At 38.5% G+C, this 19,625-nt stretch overlaps 2 protein-coding genes across 2 annotated transcripts; both read right to left on the bottom strand.

The window, feature by feature from the left end:
• Positions 1-1,481: 1,481 nt before the first annotated feature.
• LOC124642870 (proton-coupled amino acid transporter 4-like) lies at positions 1,482-13,020 on the bottom strand. Its single transcript, XM_047181621.1, has 13 exons — positions 12,988-13,020; positions 12,760-12,825; positions 9,500-10,024; positions 8,754-8,902; positions 7,999-8,143; positions 6,363-6,493; positions 5,521-5,605; positions 4,929-5,079; positions 4,297-4,497; positions 3,872-3,977; positions 2,656-2,769; positions 2,394-2,493; positions 1,482-1,580 (listed from the first exon to the last, which is right to left on the bottom strand). Exons 1-13 carry the CDS (start codon positions 13,018-13,020, stop codon positions 1,482-1,484), a joined length of 1,905 nt encoding a protein of 634 aa, XP_047037577.1.
• A 1,128-nt stretch (positions 13,021-14,148) lies between these two features.
• On the bottom strand, positions 14,149-18,643 carry LOC124642869 (probable serine/threonine-protein kinase clkA). The gene is made up of 6 exons (XM_047181620.1): positions 18,581-18,643; positions 17,784-17,867; positions 15,986-16,656; positions 15,473-15,925; positions 15,251-15,415; positions 14,149-14,731 (listed from the first exon to the last, which is right to left on the bottom strand). The coding sequence occupies exons 1-6, from the start codon at positions 18,641-18,643 to the stop codon at positions 14,149-14,151; spliced, it is 2,019 nt and encodes a 672-aa protein (XP_047037576.1).
• Positions 18,644-19,625: the final 982 nt, after the last annotated feature.

The following is a 19,625-nucleotide window of genomic DNA, read 5'->3' as shown; positions in this document are numbered from 1 at the left end:
CAAGAAATACTTCATTAGGGAAAAGGGTGGAACCGCGGGGAACAGATAGTAGCTAAATAGCTTGGAAAAGACCGTTACTCTTTTATATTGCACTGAAGTGTAATTGATAGTTCTTTTTGTGAAATCTATTAAGTAAATTGCATAATTATCTCAAAGTATTATCATTTTATCTTCATTACAGAACATATTTACTTTTGCCTTATCTAACCGCTCGTTTGTTTGACGAAACCGGTAAAATTTTACGACCACTCTACTTGACACGAAACCATATTTTTTATCTTAGGTATGCATAGAGAAATACCTAATTACAATTACTATGTACTACTATGTATTTAAAAATATTTGCAACTGGCTTTTCCTCGAGTTTCCACCCGCGTCCCAAGGGAACTACTTCCCGCATACGGATAAAAAGTAGCCTAGATCCTTTCTCAGGTAAGAACGGCTTTTCTGCTTTGTTTGAATCGTTATTCATTTCATCTCCCGATCCTTTTCCCAACTATGTTGGGGTCGGCTTCCAGTTTAACTGGATGCAGCTGAGTACCAGTGTTTTACAAGGACCGACTGCCTATCTGACCTCCTCAACCCAGGCACCCGGGCAACCCAATACCCCTTGGTTAAACTGGTGTCAGACTTACTGGCTTCTGACTACCCGTAACGATTGCCAAGGATGTTCAATGACAGACAATTCATTTGTCGATGAAAAGAAAACGCTAGTTTACTTTAAAACTTTTTTAATATTAAAAGTAGGCAAAAACTATACATTCTATGTACATATTTATAAACAACAAATTAACATCTATTTTCATACTTTTCAGTCTTTTTAATGAGTAGTGCACAGTGGTACACCCCCGTGCCTGGGAGGTCACGTGGCGACGGCGTCCCCGAATGCTATTCAAGCCGGCCGTCAGGCGGATTTGAGAAAACCCTGACACCAGGGCTTGCTAGATGATTAAACCTGCAGCTCACCCGATAATAAGATTGTTTTAGTTTACATAGTTCAGTAAAATTGCTTTGTCTTCTAGGTATCCATTACTGAATACAATGTAGATAGACTTAGCATCAATCCCATGGTTATGAGAGTAAAGTTTTTGACGTGTTGACATAATCGTACCCTGTAAAAAAAAAAGGATACCTATAATCCTTATTCCTCTCTGTCATGTTACTACTAGCTGTTTCACCGCGCGTCCCGTGGAGACCAATGCCCGTACCGGGCTTAAAATATAGCCTATGTTACTCAGGAAGAGTTTAGATATACAACAGTGACGGAATTTTTCAAATTGGTTCAGTAGTTTTGGAGCCTTTTGTACCCTACAAGTAAACGCTAGTACCTACCACCAAGAACATGTGTACAAAGTTTCATGATGATGATCAGTTAAGTAGTTTCTGCGTGAAAGCGTAGCAAACAAACGGACTTTCGCATTTATAATATTATAGCAGTATTAGTACCTATAAATATAACTGAAAGACTTATAGACTTATAGTTACCTGGCTCTGTGACTGTATGCCTCTTCCCAATCAACCATAATTTCTATGGTAGCTGGAAATACAAGTGCCACGAGACCCATGAAGAATTGGCCGAGCTGAAATTACCAAAAAAAAAATAATCAAAAAGTATTATTTAAGAGTCGCGATAGTTTGCTGCTTGGAGTTCTAGGTTACGCAGGTACCTATGTAACTTTTCCAAGCTGTATATGTATACAGACATAAGCTGGTCACCAGCATCTGTCTTTTAGCAATTGAACATTAAGCTTGTGGCACATTATAGCAGCACCGCAACAGCACGGCTGCAGCACGGCGTCGCCTCGAATTAAGACTACGGCTAGCTGCCAGCGCGCCAACCACGCGCTGTCCGCTCGCCGTCGGCGCGCCGGCCGCGCGCCGCCCGCGAGGTGTAAGCTTGCTGTCACCGTAAACTCAATATTATTTTAAGACGATTATGATTGATGTTATGATTGAACACGACGTAATGACGTTGTTGCGCTGCCGGCTCGGAGTCGGCGCGCAATTAGCACGCCGTCGGCGCGCTGTACGCATGAGGACCGCTTGCTTGCAGCACGCGGGCGGCGAGTCGAGTTGTGTGGAAGCGGCAAGCACGCTGACTGCTCGCCGTTGGCTTTTTCATATTGACATTACGAAATATATTATAATATACACGATTTAATGCTCTAAATTGAATGACAACTTAAATGCTGGTGTGGAGCCATGCTGTTGCGGTGCCGCTATAATGTGCCATAACCTTACTGAACTTTTTTGATAAAAAGTGAAGGAAAACATCTTGTGAAAGTCTGAGTCTTGAGCATGATTACCGCTCATTTCTACTCTGTGTGACTAGAGGTCTGAGTCCTTCAAAGGAACGATTATAAAAAAGGCTGATGATGAAATGTAGTACTTACAAAAATCATGACTGATATTACATTCGGGAATAGCATAGTAAACGCCATTACTATTAATCCCATGATCAAACGGTGAACCCTCTCCCATATAGCTTGCTTCCTGAAAAAGTTACGTATTCAAAATTTGCATTTTGCCGTTTTAAGTGAAGGATCCGCAAAATAATAGTGAGAATACTCGATTCAGCGTACCACTCAGATACTGATTAAAACAAAATCGCTTGAATATAACAAATAATATATTAAAATTAATCTAGTAAGATACCTTTTGTATCGTCTGACAAGGTAATGCCATATTATTCGGAAGGGCACCCAAAACTGAACAGCGAACGATGTGCTCAGCATCATTATCAATAGAAATTGTAATATTGTTGTGAATCTGAAAATTAGGTAATATAGTTTCTTACTGAAGATAGCAGGTGAGCAGGAGTAAAACCGAATACCTTCATTGTGATTTTGGCGGTATTTCGGGACCCATGACCATAACCCTAGCCGGCATGCCCCTACCAGTTTGCTCCGACTTCCGGTACCTTGGTTCACTCGTCCAAAGTGACGGTGAGGTGAACAGGGACGTTACGCATCGGATCAATACTGGATGGATGAAGTGGCGACAGGTAACTAGCGCTATTTGTGACCCGCGGATGCCCCTCAAACTGAAGGGCAAAATTTACAAATCCGTCATTAGGCCTGTCGTCCTGTATGGATCGGAGTGTTGGGCATTGAAAAAGAGGGACGAGAAGAGAGTGCATGTAACAGAAATGAGAATGCTGAGATGGATGTGTGGTGTTACAAGAATGGATAAAGTGAGGAATGATTACATTAGAGGAAGTCTGAAAGTAGCGCCAGTTACAGAAAAGATGAGAAGTAGAAGATTGTCGTGGTATGGACATGTAATGAGGAGGGATGATACGCATGCAACAAAGTGTGTGCTAAGTATGAATGTAGATGGATGGAGAGGAAGAGGAAGACCTAAGAAAAGATGGATGGATTGCCTGAAAGATGATATGAATAGGAAGGGAGTGAGTGTCAGTATGACGAGTGACAGGGGAAAATGGAAGAAAATGACATATTGCGCCGACCCCAAGTAATATTTGGGAACAGGGCAGGAGAAAGAAAGAAGAGTTTCTTACTGAAGATAGGAGATTACAATATTCTAATTGTTTAAACATATTATGCACTCTAAATATTTGAAGATCCGTTCATAATTCCAGTCTATACATAAACACTAGTAAGTAACTATGTATTCAGTAATCTGTGCTAAGGCGCACACTTAATTAATCATTGTAATTTTTTAATAATTCTTATTGCTCTGTTCGTTTCTTAGTATATTATTTTTAAAAACTAACTATATTATTAAACTCTGCAAAGTTTAGAATTTATGCTCCTAAGCGTTGAGGAGTTCCATCATGAGAAGACAGCGGGAAAACCACTAGCAAGTAATAATAAATGATACATTATGTACTCATACAATGGTGACTTACATATTAAGGGGCATATGCACTGTGATAGGACTCTTGCAACTTTCACCCCAAGCCCAGTAGCCGAAAACACCAGTCGTCACCGTCAAAGTTAACACTACTATCGTAGCTGAAACAAATACAAACATATAAAATCATGAAAATCAACTCATGTGACTTCTACTCATTATATACGCAAGCAAAGTAGCCCGTAGTTTGCAAGTTGGTGATTGATACACCCGTGCATCACAGAGCACGTTAATCGGTCCTGCGCCTGATCTCTCTCCGGTCGTGTCGGATTGCCGTCCCATCGGGCTATGAGAGTGAAGAATAGAGAGTTCACCTGGGTCTGTGCTAATACTTGTGCACTAGTTTTGTGTAGTTGGCTGATCTCCTTATATGAGAAGGCTATTATTATTATACTGTAAAAGAACTGATCTAAAACTTACCTAATCGAACAGCTTGAGGAAAATACCTTGGTCTTTTCATGTTATTCTCAACAGGTAGAGCCACGCAGATACCTGATGTAGTATACATACATATACCAGCTATTCTGAAGAAACCGTGGATGTTCTTCCATGCATACCGGTCGGTAATATTCGCGTTTAAGGTTATTAGACTATAGTATAGGGTTGTCAGGACACACAAGGCTGGAAAAAGGGAAATTATTTTCGCCTTTATTTTTATAGTAAAGAAAATATAGCTTTAGTATGAGATCAGTACAATGTATGTTCGATTAAAAGGCCCGAAACCCTTGAATCGGTGAATGGATTGAAAAATTCTCCATGAAAGTGTTTTCAAATCTTTATTAGTATTTTTTTTTGTAATTTTTAAAAGTTTGTAAAAGGGTGTATATTATGTACCTACATACAAAGATGATGAAACGATGGATAGCTTATGTGAAACCCGATATGTCTGCAAACAGGTTACTTTGGACATGAGGTCGGATAGTAACATATGGAAGAAGATATGCTGCGCCGACCTCAAATAACAAATTAGGACCACGGCAGGGATGATGATGATGACTTTGACGTCAGTTTAAAATATGCTGATTTAACATTTTCACATGAAAATAACTTACCAACAAATACATCAGCCAACATGGAGAACGGTGCCAAAAACTTCAAACTTCTAATCTGACACAACGGCAGAAGTATAGGAGCACTTATTAGTATGTAAAGTCGGATACCCATCACCCTTTTAGCAAATTCATAGTCAATGCCTTCAAACATCTGAGAAAACACACTTATATTAAAGAGCACGTTTATATCGGTCCTGTGCCTGATCTCTCTCCGGTGGTGTCGAATTGCCGTCTCATCGCGCTATGAGAGTGAAGGAATAGTGAGTGCACCTGTGCGTAACTTCTTGTGCACTGGCTGGCTGATATTATATGAGAAATCGGCATTGGAGATTTATATATAAGAGAGAAACGTTTCTGTGTGATTGTATGTTTTTTCTACACCATTGGCCAATTTTGATGAAAATTTTATTGAGGTTGTGCTACTAGATGAGATTCATTTTATAAAAGTTCGAAAAGAAGCGGAAAAGTGCAGTCGCAAGAAACCTATCGCCATTAGCATTTTTTTTTTAATTGAAAAAAACTTTGGAGCCCCAAAGAATATGCTAATAATAAAATTATTTTTTTTATTCAATTAATATTATGGCATATCTACCTGTTTTATCGAAGAGCCGATCATGATTTGGTAAATACAGCAAGTACCACACATTTCAAAAATTATGCACGCATCTACTAAATATCTGAAAGAAACAAATGAGCAAACGTGATTCATTTGGCCTACTATTATGATAGGTCCAGCAGTTGCCACCTGGCCATTTTCCAAGTCCTTTCCCAACCATGTAGGAGTCGGCTTCCAGCCTAACTGTTTGCAGCTGAGTACCAGTGTCTTACAAAGGAGCGTCTGCCTATCTGACCTCCTCAACCCAGTTACCTAGGCACTCCAATATCTCTTTGAAAGACTGGTTAACGACCCGACAATTTAACGTGCCTTTCTTTACACGGAGGAATTCTTTAGGACATAAATGGGTCACTTATGCACGGACTGATTGCGTCAATCGTTGCTCACTGTTTGATTGACCCGTGCTAATAGAGAGTTCGTGTTGCTAGGAAGTTTGTTGCGCCACTTCATCTTCCCAGAAAACACACATAAGAAGTGTTAAAGAGTGTGCGTTTTGGGGGTTGTCTTTTGTAACGTTTGATGTTCAAAGTCTGCTGTTTTGCAGCTAAGTTTGAATGAATGATTTTTTTAATTCTGTCCGTCTATTACTTAGCCACAATGTCTTTTCATGAACTCTTCACTACATAGGACCTATAAAACGAAGTCGCTTTTTGATGTGTTTTTTTTTTTAATAGATTAAGATCTGAGTAATTGAAGAGGAAGGTGTATGTGTATAACAACATCCATTAAATAGTGGGGAAATACTGTTATGCCGTGCAAAGCCGGGGCGGGTAGTAAAAATATAATTTTAAATATGGTGAGTTGTAAGATATCCTTACCTAAAAGGTTTACTAAGTTTTCTGACAAACCGCCAAGGGGACGTCGCACATGCTGCTTCAGCTAAGTCAGGGTACGACAGCTTCGATATCCTTAACCTACGATACACTTTTTGAGCTGATCTTATTAACATCTGTGAATAAAGGGAAGCCTAGGAAAACAAGGTATTAGGAACATTATGGGATGGTGGGTAAGATACTGGGGCCCGATTCTGCTCAGTTAATAATGTCAAAATTGAATCGCAATAGCAGTTTTAACCATGTCGGGCATTCTGCTAGTAATATAAGACCCATCGTATTCCAACGACATTCGATTGGTTTGCGATTAGTCTGCCATTTTGGTAAATACGGTAGTTTGCTCTACAATCATATTGCAATCATAAATCATTTGCAGACAAAATTACAGAAAAAGATAAAAACGTTTATTTCAAACAAATTATGTGCACTGAAAACTAGAAAATAAAAAACATGGGGCCCATTACCTAACTATTGCTGTAGTACTTTCTTCTAGAGGTATAATAGGTGTGGATTGCATCGACTTACTATAATCGTAACTGGAGATTTTGACAATCAATAATCAGCCGTAGCGGCTTCACCAGCGCACGCCGAGCTCATGATCTACCAAAGTATAAAGATATGCTTTGCCGTAGGTAGGATTTCAGAGGGCCCCACGATTTTATTTTAGTCTAATATGACCGGGACCACCTACGTAGGTTTATAGGTAAGGACTTAACAGTTTTTTTTATTTTCTAGTTTTCAGTGCACATAAAGTAAAACCGTTTAACTTAAAAGTTTTTTTTACCGATTTTTTATTTTCTAGTTTTTAGTATTTAATGAAAATGCCTACCGAATATTCCTCATTCTATATATGGGTCAGCAGCGGTGAGGGAGTGCCAGTCTCTTACTGACTAAAAACCGTTGTGTTTCGTCGTAGGCCTTTTATGTACCAGGACCACGGTAACTCTTTCGAACAATCCCGCAGGCCTGGGCCCCGCTGGGGTTGCTGACAGCATTCTACTTGTGTAGCCCTTTCATTTGATACCCATATTGAGGGGGTTGTGGAAAAAATATGTAATCCGCCATTTTGTACCGGCGGCCATCTTGGATTTACAATGTTATTGATATTACTATATTGTATTGTCATCGGAATTGAAGGTGTGTACCAAATTTCAGATCAATCTGACAACAGGAAGGTACTTGAATTTGAATTACTAAATTTGACCCAAGAATAATAAATAAATAAAAAAAAAACAAACAGGGTGAGCTCAATAAAACCGTTTAAAAATAGCGGAATGCCACACACGCTTCAATCGTAATTGAGTCGTGATTGGATCTCAGTCGGATGTGAATCGTATGTCGCTTAAGTAAAATTTGCAGAATCGTGCCCTTGGTTGATCATCAAAATAATGAATTTAAAATATTTCAGTAAATACACAGTAAGAGCAAAGTGCATCAGTTTTTCTCCGTTTCCATTTTCTGCATAATTTTTTGGGGGCAGTCTTTTGTTTTTGACGTTCGAAAAGTGCTGATTTATCAGGCTTTGTTTTTGAGTTCTCCGTAGATCTTTAAACATTCCTAAATCTACTTCTCAATAAAAAAAGATCTCCTTTTTGGCAAAAAAAGCAACAATAGATCTTACAAGCATGGTGTACGATATGGTTATTCCTATGACGATAGTGACAACTAGCGAAGTCCATAGACCCCCATACATGTATGCTTCGTGCATGCTCAACGCTCCAGCACCCAGACTGCCTTTGATGAGGTGAGCAGTGGACTCGATCAGACTGTGAAAATATAGGAAGCACTTAGGGCTTATATTACGCTTGTTAGGTTGTGCTCAAACCTAACTGACTGTAAGCCGCCGAATGTGAGCGAACGTTACGTATTTTATTGTAAGTATGTCCATACGTAAATATGTACATAAATACATAAATATGTACATTTTCACTTTACGGTCACATGGTTTGCTTACATTGCTGGGGAGTTTGTTGCGCCACTTCTTCTTCCCAGCAAACACACATAGGAGGTGGTTAAGGAGGGGGCGTTTTGGGGGCTGTCTTTTGTAAATTTCTGACGTTCGAAAAGTGCTGTTTTGCTGTTTGATTTTGACATGTACCTATATAACCGATGATACGTTATATAACGCTATGCATAGACGCTGACATTCAGCGGGAGACAGTGAGCTTGGTTTGAACGCAGCCTTATTTAAAACTAGAGGTTTTACCGTGATTTCACCAACGTCCCGTGGGAACTACTGCCAATATCGGGATAAAATATAGCCTATGTTACTCGGGAAGAGTGTAGCTTTCAAACAGTGAGTGAATTTGAATCAGTAAAGTAGTTTAGTATAAATTATACTTATTCATTAAAAAAGAAAGAAAGAAAATGCATTACTTAGTATTATACATATCATTCCTCTCTTCAATGTAATCGTAAACCGTTCTCTCAGTCCCAGGATAGTATTCGTATGAATGGCTTTCTCTCTTATGTATATAGTTCTTTATATCTCTGTCTAAAGTATACAAACTTGGCGTAGGACTTCTCTGAAAACAGAATAGAGAAAAGAATAGCTTATGAAAGAAGGTAATAAGCCAAGGCCAAATATAGTGTTTGAGAATAGCTTAACGGCGATTCCCAGTATTCGATAAATCTGTAGATTTGCTTACTAGAGTTATGAATTAGACATGACTTCACTAATATGTCAATCGTTATTAATTAAGTCTACAGATGGATATACCTAATACTGGAAAAGACCGTGAGTAACGTAAAGACATTTATGTAATCAAAGCGTAAAGCCTTACCCTTCGTTCATAATAAACATCACCACTGTCTGTCAAACTCTGAAAAACAAAAGATCAAATAAATTAAATTCGGCGCGTATGTTACCTACTATAGCCTTCCGCGCTCTACGCAAACGCAAACACAAAGCATACGCAAACATTCAAAAAATAATTCATAAAATTGGGTTAATTTTGAAATTCTATTAAAATATAAGAACAAAACAGCAGCACATATCAGCTATTTCCCGTATACCGAACTTTCAATTGATTTATTTACGTATTTTATGTAAACCTCCTGAAATTTGACATGGATACAAATAAAAAGCTTGTATAATAGTAAATCACAGTAGTTTAACTTACATCAAAATCAACCCCCGGATCAGGGTTCGCAGAAATATGAGCTAAATGCCTGAAAGTAGCCCTGTTTGTTTGCGACGACGGCAAACTAGCTCCCGTTGGTGACGACTCCCTGTATGGCCGGGAAGGCGCTGCCAACGCTCGTGACGTCGAACCAATGAACATTTCTATGTCGGTGTCAGAATATATTCTTATTGATGGTGGCAATGGTGCTTGGTGAGGAGGTAATTGCCGGCTAGGGGGTCGGGAAGGAGGCCCTGACTGGCTAGGAGTCAGTGATTGGTTAGGAGAGGATGGCTGATTAGGAGAAGTTCGTTGATTAGGAGAAGATGGTTGATTAGGAGAACTTAGTTGATTAGGAGACGTTGCCGTTGGTTGACTAGGATTCGTCGGCTGGTCAGTCGAAGGTTGACCAGTTCTCTCTGGTTGACCAGAAGTAGATGATTGGTCTTGATCCGTGGACGGTGAAGGATCAATTCTAGCTTGATTTGCATTTGCCGAAGTACTGGCATCTGGGGGACCGCTACTCTGAAAAAGTAGGTAAATGGTAGAAAAATATACGTATTTATTTCATGAATTGGGTAATTGACTAGGTCAAAAATAAATTACGTTATCATATTTATTTCGTCAATCTTCAAGAAATAATGTCACTTTCGTTAAATTTAGTATTTTTAATAACGTTTCTTTGTGTTATCTATATACCTATATGTTCTCTACACTATACCTATCATACTTTTCATTTTTTTTCTTATCTGTATAAAAAAAAATATTGCAAAATAATGATTTGATAATGAATAATGATAGTAAATTGTAATAATTTAAAAATAATGTGAAATACATAGGTGAACTTAGCTGAAATAAGTGATATTTTTTTTATTTGTGGTTTTGATAGAATAATTGGTTATTTTTTTTATTGATTAGTACTTCCGGACGAGCCACACTCGCGTTCCCGCCGTTTTTAGGGAATACGACTAGGCGCATGCGCGCCATCGCTCTACCGACGCGCAGCGACTGGCGCGGCGACCATATTATTGTTTTTAGAAGGTCACGCAGGAGCCGCGCGCGAAAAGCATCGATCATAATAGTATTTACAACATATAAATCTCGATCCGCCGCGCTTTGTAAGTTCTTAAAGGTGACGTGAGGGCCTATTGGCCACAGTCGGAGATAGTGTAACTGTGACAAACACAGGGTAAAATTTTGTGTAACTTTCGTGTTCGTGTACCAGTGTCGTTAAAAATGGCGGGAACGTGCCAAAGGCAACGCATACCTACGACATCACCGGCGGTTAGCGAGTCCGGCATGTTGGCAATTTTGTGTGTTTTGCAGAAGATTCGGACACCGAAAGGAACAGTGCCGTCTAAGACTGGATACACAGGTGAGTCAGCTGCTCAGACTAATAATGTATTTATTTATTTGAAGACTTCTTGCACATAAACACAATGGTAGACTCGACACCTTAGGCGTTTTCTACCATTCTACCTTTGGGTGGTGAAGAGAAGGCATTGGTAGGTGCAAAGAAATTTGAAAATACAGTATGAAATGTGTTTTACAATATAAATATGTAGGTACTCTGCATACCTATATGTATATTACTTCCTTACATGTCAAGAAAAACAATTTGAAAATGAAATACGTTTATGTTTCTGCCAATTTCCCAAGATAGTGGTCACGAAGTTTAACTTTTTTGTGACGGCTGTTCAAAACTTTACTCGCAACAATTGAAGACAGTGCAATAACGAACAAAGTTTTTATAGGTACTACATATTTATCCGCAATGTGTTTCTGAATCAATGCAAAAGTGGAATCAAATGGGTAATAATAGTTATGTTGCGAATTCCGATATATTGTGTAAAGGCGTAGAGAATAATTACTGTACCTATTAATAATATTAGTTATAGACTTTAGGACTAGTACGGTACTTGTAGAGTTTTAGTTCTTCGTCTGCTTTCATTGTTAAGCCGCGTTTTGACCAGAGGACATTTCTTGGGGACAAATCGCCCGACGATTTCACAATTGTCTCTGCAAAAGTTGTGTGACAACGTCCCGCGTGACTTGTTTTCATAGGCCAGGCCAGTCGTAATGAGTATGTCGCCCGAAGAGTTTCTCGATAGACCACACAAACAGGTGACTACCATCGTCTATCGAGGAACACGACTAGCGATAAGTTATGTGACCTGTAAATGACGTCAGGCGACATCGGGGGCGACACGTGAATTTCTTGTCGAGCGACAGAGTCGAGGTACATATGTCCCCTAGTGAAAATGCGGCTTTACAGTCCGACTATCCACTGCTGGACAGGCCTGGGGGTATTTTCCCATACTCACTGCGCTGGTCATGCATGTTGGGGAGCGCAGCGTGGGATATTTTTAACTTTGGAAATAAGTAAAAATCTTGAATTATAGTTAACTAGCTTCCGCCCGCGGTTTCATCCGCATCCCGAGGTAACTGCTTCCGGCACCTGGGTGGCGACAAAATCCTATATCATTTTCCCGGGTATAAACTAACTCTCAGAAAGGATTTTATGTGCCCCTTGTTTGCCCTTGTTGTTGCTGAATATACGAAGAATCGACAAAATAAGAAACACCACTATAAGAAGCACAACAAAAACAAAGAATGCTCTGTATTGTGCTCTAAAGCTGAAATGGAAATGGGCAGGTCATGTTGCCAGACTTACAGACCAGAGATGGACCGCAAGAATAACCAGCAGGCCCGCTAGGTAAAAGAAACAGGGGTAGACCACTATCACGCTGGGAAGATGAAATCAAAAGAACAGCTGGCCCACTCTGGATGCAAGTTGCACAAGATAGAGACAAGTGGAGCGCCTTGGAGGAGGCCTTTACCCGTCAGGGGGTTCCTGTAGAGTAAACAAACCAAATAAGCTACAATATAATATAATAGATAAATAGATACTAACAAATAAATTTAAGATATAGTGATTAATTAAACATACATACCTGCAATGTACAACACTAACAAATAATAGTTACTAACAATATATAGATAAATAAATATTATAATTAAATCTAAGATAAAGTACAATGCCTACTATTATGTCATATATGTATATACATGTAAACATGTCGTACAATATTGTAAACTGAAATCTACAGGAAATAAATAGGCTTTTTTATTTTTATTTTTATAAACTAACTCTCCTCTAATTTTCAGCTTAATCTGTACAGCCGTTCACGCGTGATAGCATGACCAAGGGATATAGAGATTCAGTTTTATATATCACAGATGTTTGTATTGATACTTACAGACTCCTCAGCTCTTTGCGACCCTGTGACTTGATTGGTCCTTTGGTTATCTTTAGTCGGTGTCATCTAAAACATCGGTATATTGAAATTAATAGGTGCACATGAGTAGTAAGTCCTACTTACTACTTAATATTTAATTCAGTGAGAAAGAAGAATGGCGTATCGTCTTTTTATTCCATACCAAGTTGTTTGTTTGTTAATAGCTTTAATTATGTGAAGTACGCTTACCCCATACACGAAAAATACTTTCTTTTTCGGCATTTTGTAATCCAGAGGTTTTAGGCGGTTTTAAGTTATCAACTTATGAGCAACATTTTCATACTAACTGTAGGATTTAAATTACTGTTAAACGCACTGAAAATATATTACTTCTTATACTTTTCTGTTTTCAAAACTTGTATGTTTACAGCACGCTTTTGAAATCGCAAATTATGACAGATGCTCTGACTTTGATTATTTTTATCTAAAACTTCACGTTGATGTTTATGGTTAAGGAGTGAATAAGAACTTTTTTCACTATTAAATTATTAGATGTATGAATTATCAGGGCCCTAAGTCTGTAGGCCTTCCAAGCACTCGTCTTCTTTAGTATCACATAAACTAGTAATGCTGAAAAGGCTCGCTTACTTATAATATAGTGTGGCTAAAAAATCACCATTGATATTTGTATGTTACATCTAGAGATACCCTTTCAGCACAAGCACGAGGTCTCGGGTACGATTCAAGGGTCGGACCCAAATCCCTTTGTGGGTTTCAGAAACTTTCCCAGGTAGTGCGCTATAATATGTCCTACGCAGCTGGTTGATCTCCTTATATGAAAACAGCCGCCGTTGCCGACAATCGGCTAGGCCGCTATCATCATTATATCTGGACTGAAGAAACTAGCAGGGGCCCGATTCTCCTAATTTTACTTAAGCGACATACGATTCACATTCGACTGAGATCCATTCACGACTCAATTACGATTGAAGCGTATGTCCTTTCCTGTCATTTTCTGTCATTTAATAATGAATTATTTTGTCTGCAAATGATTTACGATTGCAATATTATGATAGTAGAGCAAACTAGACTACCATATAGACCAAAATCACCAAAATGGCAGACTAATCGCAAACCAATCAAATGTCGTTGGAATACGATTGGTCTTATATGCAGAATGCCCGATATGGTTAAAACTGCTATTGCGATCATATTGCGATTCAATTTCTTCTCGATTTTGACATTATTAACTTAGGAGAATCGGGCCCTTGGAGTGAAGAAACTAGCAGTTTTTATCTGAACCCCATTGTGGCCAGCTTTCTTATCTTTCTAATGAAGCTGCGCACTTTTACGGGTGCTTAATGTAAAAGAAAAACTAACACCCGCTCAAATAATTTTATTAAACACTATTCATTTGTAATATTTTCCACGTTTGCCACCTCCATTTCCATTGCCATTGCCTTCGCCTTCAACATAAGGCTCTCCTCTCGTGCTGGGATTTCCGTCACCACCAGTTCCTTCATCATCACAGGAGTTATTAGATTGATCACATGCATCATCTTCCTCTTCAGGACGCAACGTGGTAGTAGTTTCTTTGCCGTCGTCATCGCCACAAGAATCCTTACCCTGCCTCAAATCGCTGGAAATCTGCATAAGAGTTTCCACTAAAGGCGATTTGAGTAAATCGTTTTGATACCTACCTTTGCTTTCAGGCCTGTTGTCGTTAATATCATTTTTGTTGCTAGATTCAATCCTATTGCTGTTATCACCTCGGTAATTGCTTCTATAATCATTATCATTCCTGTTGCTGTTTCTGTCGTTGTTGTTACTATTGTAGGAATTTCCTCTATTGCTGCTTTCGTTATTGTAGTTACTGTCACCCCTGTTGTTGTTGTTGTCATTGTCACCCCTATTGTTATTATTGTAGTCATTGTACCCGTTGTTGCTATTGTAGTTATTGTACCCGTAGTTGCTATTGTAGTTATTGTCTTCCCTGTTGTTGTTATTGTAGTTATTGTTATCCCTGTTGTTGTTATTGTAGTTATTGTTATCCCTGTTGTTGTTATTGTAGTTATTGGTATCCCTGTTGTTGTTATTGTAGTTATTGTTATCCTTGTTGTTGTTATTGTAGTTATTGTTATCCCTATTGTTGTTATTGTAGTTATTGTCACCCCTGTTGTTGTTGTTTCTGTCACCCCTATTGTTTTTGCTTCTGTAGCTATTGTCACCCCTGTTATTATTATTGTTGGAGTTACTGTCATCCCTGTTGTTGTTATTGTCATTCCTGTTATTGTTATTGTCATTGTCATTCCTGTTGTTGTTATTGTAATTATTGTATTCCCTGTTGTTGTTATTGTAATTATTGTCATTCCTGTTGCTGTTGTTGTTATTGTCATTCCTGTTGTTATTGTTTTTGTTATTATTGTCATTCCTGTTGTTGTTGTTTTTGTTATTATTGTCATTCCTGTTGTTGTTGTTGTTGTTATTGTCATCCCTGTTGTTGTTATTGTACTTATTGTCATTCTTGTTGTTGTCATTGTAATTCCTGTTGTTGTTGTTGTCATTGTCATTCCTGTCATTGTAGTTGCTATTACCCCTACTGTTGCTCCTGTAGTTTCTGTTTAGTCTGTTGTTACTATTGGAGTCGCTGTCATCCCTGTTGTTTTTATTGTCATTCCTGTAATTGTTGTTATTGTCATTCCTGTTGTTGTTGTTATTGTCATTCCTGTTGTTGTTGTTTTTGTTATTATTGTCATTCCTGTTGTTGTTATTGCCATCCCTGTTGTTGTTATTGTAATTCCTGTTGTTGTTGTTGTCATTGTAATTCCTGTTGTTGTTGTTGTTGTCATTGTCATTCCTGTTATTGTAGTTGCTATTACCCCTACTGTTGCTCATGTAGTTACTGTTTAATCTGTTGTTACTATTGGAGTCGCTGTCATCCCTGTTGTTTTTATTGTCATTCCTGTTGTTGTTGTTATTGTCATTCCTGTTGTTGTTGTTTTTGTTATTATTGTCATTCCTGTTGTTGTTATTGCCATCCCTGTTGTTGTTATTGTAATTCCTGTTGTTGTTGTCATTGTCATTCCTGTTATTGTAGTTGCTATTACCCCTACTGATGCTCCAGTAATTTCTGTTTAGTCTGTTGTTACTATTGGAGTTGCTGTCATCCCTGTTGTTGTTATTGTAATTATTGTCATCCCTGTTGTTGTTGTTGTTATTGTCATTCCTGTTGTTGTTGTTGTTATTGTCATTCCTGTTGTTGTTATTGTAGTTACTGTTACCCCTACTGCTGCTCCTGTAGTTACTGTTTAGTCTGTTGTTACTATTGGAGTCGCTGTCATCCCTGTTGTTGTTATTGTCGTTCCTGTAATTGTTGTTATTGTCATTCCTGTTGTTGTTATTGTAGTTGCTATTACTCCTACTGTTGCTCCTGTAGTTACTGTTTAACCTGTTGTTACTATTGGAGTCGCTGTCATCCCTGTTGTTGTTATTGTCATTCCTGAAATTGTTGTTATTGTCATTCCTGAAATTGTTGTTATTGTCATTCCTGTTGTTGTTATTGTAGTTGCTATTACTCCTACTGTTGCTCCTGTAGTTACTGTTTAACCTGTTGTTACTATTGGAGTCGCTATCATCCCTGTTGTTGTTATTGTCATTCCTGTAATTGTTGTTATTGTCATTCCTGTTGTTGTTATTGTAGTTGCTATTACTCCTACTGTTGCTCCTGTAGTTACTGTTTAACCTGTTGTTACTATTGGAGTTGCTGTCATCCCTGTTGTTGTTATTGAAGTCATTGTCATTTCTGTTGTTGCTCCTGTAGTTACTGCTTAACCTGTTGTTGCTATTGGAGTTACTGTCACCTCTATTATTACTATCTCCATCATTTCTTGCGCTATTATCTGAGTTTCTGTTGGAGACCTGAGATCAAAGACAAACATGATTAGGAGGAAAAGGACTGTGCGACAATGTGCCCTTTTTATAACAATGCTCATCAGCGATGAGACCTCGGACATATACATATGAAAGTTTTTGACAAGCATTTTATATTTATTATGGCTACCCAGTGTGAATTCAGTACGAACATGGTGTTTTCGAACGTTTAAAATTCAACATCACCGTTGAGCAACTTTGAAAAGCGGGTAAGTACAGTGTTCATACAAAAGCCTATGCTTCTTATATAATATAATAAAGGTTCTAGCTTATGCCAACGGACACACAGGAACTTCTTCACGCTTCTAGATAAAAAGTAGTCATTTATCGAGCTATCTAACAATGATATATTGTTTTAATCGGTCCAGTAACTTGTGACATTAGCGCGTTCAAGCGAAAATTTATCAGCTTGGTTCTAGCATTTACCTTTAAGACTTTTTCTTTGGTTTTTTCATATTTAGATTGTTTATAGGGTTTATAAGCTTAGCTTAAATTATATTTGAAAAACAGACAGCACGTGAACCGACCTCAATCTTTTTTCAATAGATTTTCAACCTCATCACAATAGTCATCATCTCAGCCATAGGACGTCCACTGCTGAACATAGGCCTCCCCCTTAGATCTCCACAGATACCTGTTGGAGCCGAGCTGCATCCAGCGCCTTCCGGCGACCTTTATAAGGTTGTCTGTCCACCTTGTTGGTGGACGTCCTACGCTGGGCTTGCTAGTCCGTGGTCTCCACTCCAGCACTTTTCGACCCCATCGGCCATCCGCTCTGCGAGCAATATGGCCAGCCGATTGCCACTTCAACTTGCTAATACGGTCATCACAATAGTGTATGGTTAATAATGTTCGATTGGTACTGGTTGTTTTGGTATTGGATGGGTGTGGTTTTGTGGTTTTCCAGATTCGGGTAGGTTGACCTGCTGGCGTCTTACATAATACGTAATAATACAAACCTGTGCCAAATCTAAGAGGTTTACCAATGAGTATGAAACATCATTTCGGTTAGAATTCGAATTGAATCTGTTAGAATAAGAATTGGAATTGGAGGACCGATATAACGATTCCTTGTTATTTGAGTTCCGATTCGCACTGTTGTCGAGAACGAGTACCAGTGGGCGGTTCTGTTCGGCGGCTTGTCTATACAGATTTGATAGAATGCCCGAGTATTCGCTAGACAATGATGGGTGGATGTTCTGGAAAAAAATGTTCAATTGGTTAGGTACACGTAGAACACTTGTTTGACTAACATATAAAAATATCACATATTTTACTTGGAATTTATTTTTTAAACACAAACATAAGCAAAACAGGAGTAATTACCAGAGTAGGTATGTGAAAGGAGATGATTTAATCAAATCTAGTGTTGAACTGTGAGTTGTAATTGAGTGAAAAAGGAAGGCGAGGTACTATGAGGCAATGACCATCTGGTCCTTGAACTGACGTGTCATGACCTCGGATGAGCATTTTGCCACGTATGCACATACAAATGCCCATCATCCTCCGAGCCTTTTTCCCATCTATGTTGGGGTCGGCTTCCAGTCTAACCGGATAAGTTGAGTATTAGTGCTTTACAAGGAGCGACTGCCTATCTGAGCCCCTCAACCCAGTTACCCGGGCAACCCGATACCCCTTGGTTAGACTGGTGTCAGACTTACTTATTTTGGTATGCCCACAGAAATGCCCACCATTCCAAAAAGTGCTGTTTAGTAGCCAAGTTTGAATAAATGATTTTGAGTTACGAGAAAGCCTACCGGGAGTGATTTAGTAACACCACTATCTTGGTAATTCATAGTTTAAGAGCACCTTGGCATAGAAAATTCATCAAACTATAATAAAATAAAAATTTTATAAAATATAAAAAGAAGCCAATTATTTCGAAAAAAAATGAAAATGAATAAAAACTTACCGTTACGACAAGTAAAAATACTATATTTAGAAGGAACTTGAGATTTGGTCCTGTAGCCGCCATTTTACTTTCTTCTTAGACGACTACCTTCCAAATATAGCCCTAGTCTGTTTTTTTTCTGCTGAAGTAAACTTCACGTTACATAAATTTTAATCAAGTTTTGTTTTTCTACTTGATTAATTGTTTTCTTTGTTTACATTGTATTTCCTGCAATGTTATTAATTTTTCCGTTAATTAATCTAGTTCATGGAATTTGGTGGCGTTATTAAAAAATCTTGATTTTGAGCTTGGTTCTCCTCTGAAATGGTTCTATGAAGAAAAAACAGGTCAAGTGCGAGTCGGACTCGCGCTCGAAGAGTTCCGTACCATTATTTATAAAATGAGCAAAGAATCACGTTTGTTGTATGGGAGCACCCAAAATATTTATTTTGTTCAAGTTTTCAGTATTTGTTGTTATAGCGGCAACAGAAATACATCGTCTGTGAAAATTTCAACTCTAACTATCACGGTTCATGAGATACAGCCTGGTGACAGACGGACGGGTGTACGGACGGACGGACGGACAGAGGAGCGAAAACAATAGGGTCCCGTTTTACCCTTTGGGTACGGAACCCTTAAAACGAATATTAGATATTAAAAAGATATAGACACACACAGTACATGGACATAGTATGCTGAGTATTGCTATTGATAACAATTTATGAAATCGTTAAATATTTCAACGAATTTTAGGTAAAAGGTAAACCATGATAGATATGGGCGAATTAAACAAAACCTAAATTAATCAAGGTTGGTTTATATTTTGGGTCAAAAAGTAATTGCCGTCCAACGTGGCAATGCTGCCAGCCTCTTGGGTACACTCCCGGTGGGCAGCAATGAGGAGGAGTGTCTTGATGCAATTTTTTAAATATTTATGGTAAGTGTACATATAAATTAATCAAGAATAAGTGTAATGATTTCTGGACTCTAGTTTATCGATTTAAATAGTGAAGGACAATAGGCTTTGACCCTGGGATACTAGGGGCAAGTTATTTTGCTAATGGAT

This window comes from Helicoverpa zea, chromosome 26 (assembly GCF_022581195.2).
Source record: "Helicoverpa zea isolate HzStark_Cry1AcR chromosome 26, ilHelZeax1.1, whole genome shotgun sequence".
Lineage (NCBI taxonomy): Eukaryota > Metazoa > Arthropoda > Insecta > Lepidoptera > Noctuidae > Helicoverpa > Helicoverpa zea.
This window is presented reverse-complemented; position numbering and strand designations above follow the sequence as displayed.

Bases quoted from the DNA above. Each gene is read 5' to 3' on its own strand.
- LOC124642870 (XM_047181621.1), bottom strand. From the start codon at position 13,020: ATGCCGAAAAAGAAAGTATTTTTCGTGTATGGG. The intron at 8,144-8,753 runs GTAATGCATTTT...ATATTTTCACAG, and splicing joins AATGATATGTATAATACTAA to TCTGATCGAGTCCACTGCTC. The intron at 5,080-5,520 runs GTAGATATGCCA...GTGTTTTCTCAG, and splicing joins TCGGCTCTTCGATAAAACAG to ATGTTTGAAGGCATTGACTA.
- LOC124642869 (XM_047181620.1), bottom strand. From the start codon at position 18,643: ATGGCGGCTACAGGACCAAATCTCAAGTTCCTTCTAAATATAGTATTT. The intron at 17,868-18,580 runs GTAAGTTTTTAT...ATTTTTTTCCAG, and splicing joins TATTTTTACTTGTCGTAACG to AACATCCACCCATCATTGTC. The intron at 15,416-15,472 runs CAACAACAGGAA...CAACAATTACAG, and splicing joins GACAATAATAACAAAAACAA to GAATGACAATAAAAACAACA.